Source organism: Entelurus aequoreus, linkage group LG11 (genome assembly GCF_033978785.1).
Source record: "Entelurus aequoreus isolate RoL-2023_Sb linkage group LG11, RoL_Eaeq_v1.1, whole genome shotgun sequence".
Taxonomy (NCBI): Eukaryota; Metazoa; Chordata; class Actinopteri; order Syngnathiformes; family Syngnathidae; genus Entelurus; species Entelurus aequoreus.
In genome coordinates, this window is record NC_084741.1 from 5,924,519 (window position 1) to 5,931,384 (window position 6,866).

At 40.6% G+C, this 6,866-nt stretch overlaps 1 protein-coding gene across 1 annotated transcript; it reads right to left on the bottom strand.

The window, feature by feature from the left end:
- Positions 1-5,696: 5,696 nt before the first annotated feature.
- Positions 5,697-6,460, bottom strand: hamp (hepcidin antimicrobial peptide). Its single transcript, XM_062064077.1, has 3 exons — positions 6,202-6,460; positions 6,041-6,133; positions 5,697-5,979 (listed from the first exon to the last, which is right to left on the bottom strand). The coding sequence occupies exons 1-3, from the start codon at positions 6,286-6,288 to the stop codon at positions 5,872-5,874; spliced, it is 288 nt and encodes a 95-aa protein (XP_061920061.1). The 5' UTR covers positions 6,289-6,460; the 3' UTR covers positions 5,697-5,871.
- Positions 6,461-6,866: the final 406 nt, after the last annotated feature.

Sequence of the window (6,866 nt, forward strand, 5' to 3'; positions counted from 1 at the left end):
AAGTGGTATAGATCAGTGGTCCCCAACCACCGGTCCGCGGACCGATTGGTACCGGGCCGCACAAGAAATTAAAAAAAATAATAATAATAATAATTGATTTTTTATTTATTTTTATTTTTATTAAATCAACATAAAAACACAATATATATATTATATATCAATATAGATCAATACAGTCTGCAGGGATACAGTCCGTAAGCACACATGATTGTATTTCTTTATGGAAAAAAAATAAAAATTAAAAAAATTAAAAAATAAATAATAAATAAATAAATAAAATAAATAAATAAATAAATAAATAATTTTCAAGTGTTGACCGGTCCGCAGCTACAAAAAGGTTGGGGGCCACTGGTATAGATGATTGTAACGCCTGCTTTCTGCTCTTCTTAAAAAAAGTTATTGCAGTTCTACAATTACTCCAAAATTCAGCAGCACATGTCCTGGCGAAGACCAGAAGGCGGGCTCACATTACACCCGTTTTAAAATCTCTGCATGTGTGTTCCAGGATCAATTTGAAGGTTCTTCTTATGGTTTACAAATGTTTTTATGGTATTGGGCCTTCGTGTCTTTCAGATTTGCATTTATCCTACAAACCTTCAGGGACCTGAGATCCTCCTAATTATTCCAAAAGTCAGGACACCAAGTCACGGGATGGCATCTTTCCACCATTATGGCCCCCGTCTATGGAACAACAAGCCGGAGGACCTCGGGGCTGCAGAGAACGTTAATTTTTTTTAAAGCCCCATTTCAGAACTTTCAGTTCTGGTTGATTTTGGCGGCGCCAGTTGTCAGGTTCAAACACTGATGACATCTATTAAACAAGACAAGAGGCAAAGAATCAAACAGAGACAGAATGAAATTTGGACTCAATTGAGGAGAGACGCCGTCGACCTGTAACCTCTTACAGTGTCTTAGCACGCTCTGGCGAAAAAGGTTTACGTCTCCTCCTTTATTTGGACACTCCCTGTTTACACAACAACATCTGCTTCCAAAGGAATGGGGAGGATGTAAACAGTCATTGTTTTCGGTCACATTAACACAAAAGAAAAAGACGCCTCAGGCTTGGGCTGGTCCTGGATTCAGCTTGAGCAGGTCTTGGATGACAATAGATAACCCCCATCCTGTCTCCTCCTCCCATCGTACACAATGGAATTTTCCAAGCCTTTGCTTGGTGCAAACAAAAACAGCGTCTTGTCTGTTCATTGGGAACTCAGCGAACGGAAAGTGTTTTGATCATTTCCATACCATTTTTCTGACAATTCCTGCTTTGAGTTGAGAGAGATGACAAAGTTCTTCACTTTTCAACAAATAAAGTCAAGGCAAAAATCATCAGAGATCCCTTTTCAATGAAGGAAGCATGGAGAGAAAAGTGAGTGGGAGTCTCGCCTCGGTTAATTCAAACTAACGACTGCAGGTGCCGCTTGTCTAATTTGTGTTGGCTTCATGACCCCGCCCCCATCCATTCTCTTTAAGGAGACCCCGGCCATGTTGGCTTCATGACCCCGCCCCCATCCATTCTCTTTAAGGAGACCCCCGCCATGTTGACACGTAGGACAGCAACACTGGGAGGGAAGGGGCTGATCTAAATGCAAATGTTTCCACTAGATGCATTACACTGGGAGTGTGTGTGTGTGTGTGTGTGTGTTTGTGTGTGTGTGTGTGTGTGTGTGTGTGTGTTGTTGGGGGTGGGGTGGGGGGGGGGGGTGAGGAGGGGTTGTGACTATGACAGGGCTTCAAGGTAAACATGTGTCTTACATGTTCCTCCATGGATAGCAGCTCTCTTCTATCTGTTCCTTCCTATGTCTTCTTGAATGAGACACACACACACACACACACACACATACACACACACACACACACACACACACACACACACACACACACACACACACACACACACACACACACACACATTTTCTCGTATGTGTTACCTTCTTGAGACCTGAGAAAAATGACCTCCCTCTTTAGACCAGCCTTTCTAGATACATAAAGAAGTGTATTTACAACATTAATAATATATACATACTATGCAAATATTAAAAAAAAGCTTGTTGTGAAAAATGAGTCGGAATTTCACAAGAAAAAGGTCACAATTTCACAAGAAAAAGGTCACAATTTCACAAGAAAAAGGTCACAATTTCACAAGAAAAAGGTAGAATTTTGGCAGCATTATAATAAAAGTCCTCATTTTACTCAACGCAAGTCAACATGTTACAAGACAAACTGAACATTTGTGCGATGTTACGATGAAAGTTGGAATTTTACTCGACAAAAGTCACAATTTTATAAGAAAACGTTAACATTTTGGCAATTTTATAATTTTACTCAAAGAATGTCACTATTTTACAAGAACAACAAAAAAATTGGCAATATTGTGATAAAAGTTGGAATTCTATATGACAAATGTCACCATTTTGCATGAAAAAGTCATCATTTTACATGAAAAAAAGTGACAATTTTACATAAAAATATCGCAATATTACAGAAACAAAGAATATGAGAAATTGTTCCCAATTTTATAAGAAAAAAGTCGACACATTGTGAGAAAAAGGTAAGCTTTTAGTTCTTGTTATTTTTGTGTGTAATTAGTTGTTAATGTTCTTTATTTACTTCAAGTTATTACAGCATGTCTCTATATACATATTTATTTTTTTTATATTAATTCTGGCCAATTTCTTACACGCACTTGTTATTTCATATGTTGACCAGAGGGGGGAGCACTTTTAAAAGCGACACACAGTCGACGTGAAAAATCCCTCCTTTTTGGGACCACCCTCATTTTGACCAGCAGGGGTGCAAATGAGACATTGTCTATTAGATGCGATGTTATTGATTCATCATCTTGTTCACACCTCCTCATATGGAAGATACTTTTCCTTCTTCATGTCTCAGGGAGGGAAGAAATACAAGAACACACACACGCGTACACACACACACATACACACACACACGCACACACACACACACACACACACACACACACACACACACACACACACACACGCGTGTCGCTGCAGGCCACACTGCACAGATCCATAATTATGACAAAGTGTTACTGCCGCCTCTATCAGGAGTGTCAAATATGACTAAATATCATTCCTGGAAATGGATTGGAGCAGAAAAAAAATGAGGTCTGGAAGCAGAATCAGAGTCATTGATCACAGCTGAGTCATGTGACTTCTGCATCTCATCATGTGACTTCTGCACCTCATCATGTGACTTCCGCATCACATCATAGTTCACACAATACTGGAGAAGTGCCTCAAAACACTGATTATTTATAAGATCATTGAACATCTTGTAGTTTCTTCCCTCCTCCACAAGATGGCAGTAGCTACATCATGTAGTTTGTTATATATATATATATATATATATATATATATATATATATATATATATATATATATATATATATATATATATATATATATATATACACTACCGTTCAAAAGTTTGGGGTCACCCAAACAATTTTCATTTCTAAGAACAAGAATAGACTGTCGAGTTTCAGATGAAAGTTCTCTTTTTCTGGCCATTTTGAGCGTTTAATTGACCCCACAAATGTGATGCTCCAGAAACTCAATCTGCTCAAAGGAAGGTCAGTTTTTTGTGAAGTGAAGTGAAGTGAAGTACATTTATATAGCGCTTTTTCTCAAGTGACTCAAAGCGCTTTACATTGTGAAACCCAATATCTAAGTTACATTTAAACCAGTGTGGGTGGCACTGGGAGCAGGTGGGTAAAGTGTCTTGCCCAAGGACACAACGGCAGTGACTAGGATGGCGGAAGCGGGGATCGAACCTGCAACCCTCAAGTTGCTGGCACGGCCGCTCTACCAACCGAGCTATACCGTCCCTGTAGCTTCTGTAACGAGCTAAACTGTTTCCAGATGTGTGAACATGATTGCACAAGGGTTTTCTAATCATCAATTAGCCTTCTGAGCCAATGAGCAAACACATTGTACCATTAGAACACTGGAGTGATAGTTGCTGGAAATGGGCCTCTATACACCTATGTAGATATTGCACCAAAAAGCAGACATTTGCAGCTAGAATAGTCATTTACCACATTAGCAATGTATAGAGCAGGGGTGGGCAATTAATTTTTACCGGGGGCCGCATGAGCAACCCGAGCACTGCTGGAGGGCCACATCGACAATATTTCAATTAAATTTTGCTCAATATTATTTTTGATATATACCGTAAGATAAATAATAATAATAATAATAATAATAATAATAATTAATAATAATAGTAATACTTCAACATAGTGTATGTAACAGCATTCCATGACTAATATAAATAAATTAACATTAATAATAAATGACAGTAAAATAAGCACACGTATGACTGAGGAGTCATAGTGTAACTTTGTGTGGTGTTTGAGTTGTCCGACTTTTTGTGTGGCCATAAACGCACCAGTGGTTTAGTGCTATGCGTGTTGGTGACAGATGACAAGTTGCTTTTGGCCTGGTTTGTACGGCAGAAAATGACTAGTTTTTCCAGATAGAAGTGTTTTACTCATGTTTTTGGTGTGGTTATGGCCGAATATAAACAGTTTTGCTCAATAAAGTGATCGATATAATTCCTGTCCTCGAAGCATCTCGATAGACGTTACAATAATTGAACGGTGTTCAATTGAACGGTGTTGACGAACACCGTTAGGGCCGCTTGTTGTCACTGTCACTCAAAGTTGCATTGCAAAATTACATAGAATAAATATGTTTATTTTGTTTAGAATTCAGATGGGATTTGATTTGGTGCGCGGCATATATTTGCTGCGCGCAGAGGACGCTTGAGCAGTGCGCAATTGCGCAGGCGCGCACCTTAGAGGGAACGTTGCTTGGCAGTCCATGTCTTGTTGGAAACACGCCATTCTTCATCAACTTTTCTCTTTTTAGTGTCTCGGGTGTAAACCGTGCATCACTTGTCGCTGCATGTGCACCTTCACTCGCAGGTTACACACTGACACACGCCCATAAATAATAATTTTCAAAATAAAAGCAGCACAGTTGTATTGCGCGCACGACATAGATGTTTTTTCAACTTTATTTTGTAATTTGTGATTGCAGCTGTTCACATTCACTCACAATCACGCACACGCATACGTCCACACGGAAGTAATACAAATAACGATTTTCACAACAAAAGCAGCACCGTTGTATTGCACACTCGACATAGATACTTTTTAAAATGTATTTTGTAATTTATAATTGGCCTCACACGAGCCGGACAGGGACGCACAAAGGGCCGGATGCGGCCCGTGGGCCGCAGAATGCCCAGGTCTGGTATAGAGTGTATTTCTTTAAAGTGAAGACTAGTTTAAAGTTATCTTCATTGAAAAGTAGTTTTTTTCCTTCAAAAATAATATATATATATATATATATATATATATATATATATATATATATATATATATATATATATATATATATATATATATATATATATATATATATATATATATATATACCCCGTCTAGCTACTATTAAACGTATAATTAAATATTCCTATTCCACGGAAAACTAATTTAAAATGAGATTAATTAGAATGAGATTAATTAGAATGAGATTAATTAGAATGAGATTAATTAGAATGAGATTAGTGTATTGTGAGATTCAGTTGGAACTGGATCACGAGTTGCTGGAACGTTCTTATTATTCATATTAATGCGTAAAGTCAATTGTTATGACAGCAAGTTTGCTTTAAAAGATCATTTATTGGGCATGAAGGAGCCTCAGAAAAGTAAAGTAAGTCAGAAAAAAAGAAGGGCTCTTAAAAACATCAAATAAATACAGATTGAATACAAACATCTGCAAGTCACGCCTCATACAATTATTGTCTTGCTTGTTCTGCAGCCGCCTCCTTTTTTTTTTAGAACTTGCAGCAGAATCCGCATCCCTTGTAGGCCCGGCAGCAGTTGCAGCACCAGCGACACAGCGACAGGTTGCTCTGCCGCCTCTGCCGCCCGTGGTACAGCACCTGTGTGGAGGGACGTTAGCCGGCCACAAAACATTCTGTCCTCTGATTGGCTGCTACGCACCGTCCATGGCTCCCCTGGCACGTCTGCCACTGGAGTGTTGTCTCCCGCCTCCTCCTCCTGCACCTGCGCCTCCTCCACCTGCGCCTCCTGCACCTACGCCCGCACATGGCACTATTACAGGCCGCCGCATGGCAACAACTACTCCGTGGTCACATGCTTACCCCGTTGAAAGGGACTGCAGAGTTCTCCAGGACGCAAACAAAGGCCAGCACGAGTGTCACTGCAACTGCAATGCTAAATGCCTTCATTTTGTATTCTAGTAGTACTAGTAGTAGAAGTAGTAGTAGTAGTAGTAGTAGTGCTAGTACAAGGTGTAGGTGTCGGTGTCCCAGCCGAGCACCAGGCGGTCTTCAGGTCCAGTGGATCTTCCTATGGTCCAGTGACCTCTCAGAGCTGCTGTTGTGACTGCAGTGAGTGCCGCCGGGTGTTTAAATACGCTCGCCAGACCCTGGTTGCATCATCACGTAGCGGAGGGAGGAGAGGCCCCGCCCATTCCTGGCAGATGTTACCTAACGCCACCGAGGGGGAAAGTTTTGACCTCCCCGGTTCCTCTTTTTGGGGGAATTCTCTTTCGTCTATTTTGGATGTTTGTGCTCGTTGCCATCAATTGGATGCAATGTGGATTGCAATGTAGGCAGCACGGTGGCACAGGGGTTAGTGCATGTGCCTCACAATACCAAGGTCCCGAGTAGTCCCGGGTTCAATCCCGGGCTCGGGATCTTTCTGTGTGGAGTTTGCATGATCTCCTCGTGACTGCATGGGTTCTACTCCGGCTTCCTCCCACCTCCAAAGACATGCACCTGGGGATAGGCCCCTCCCACCTCCA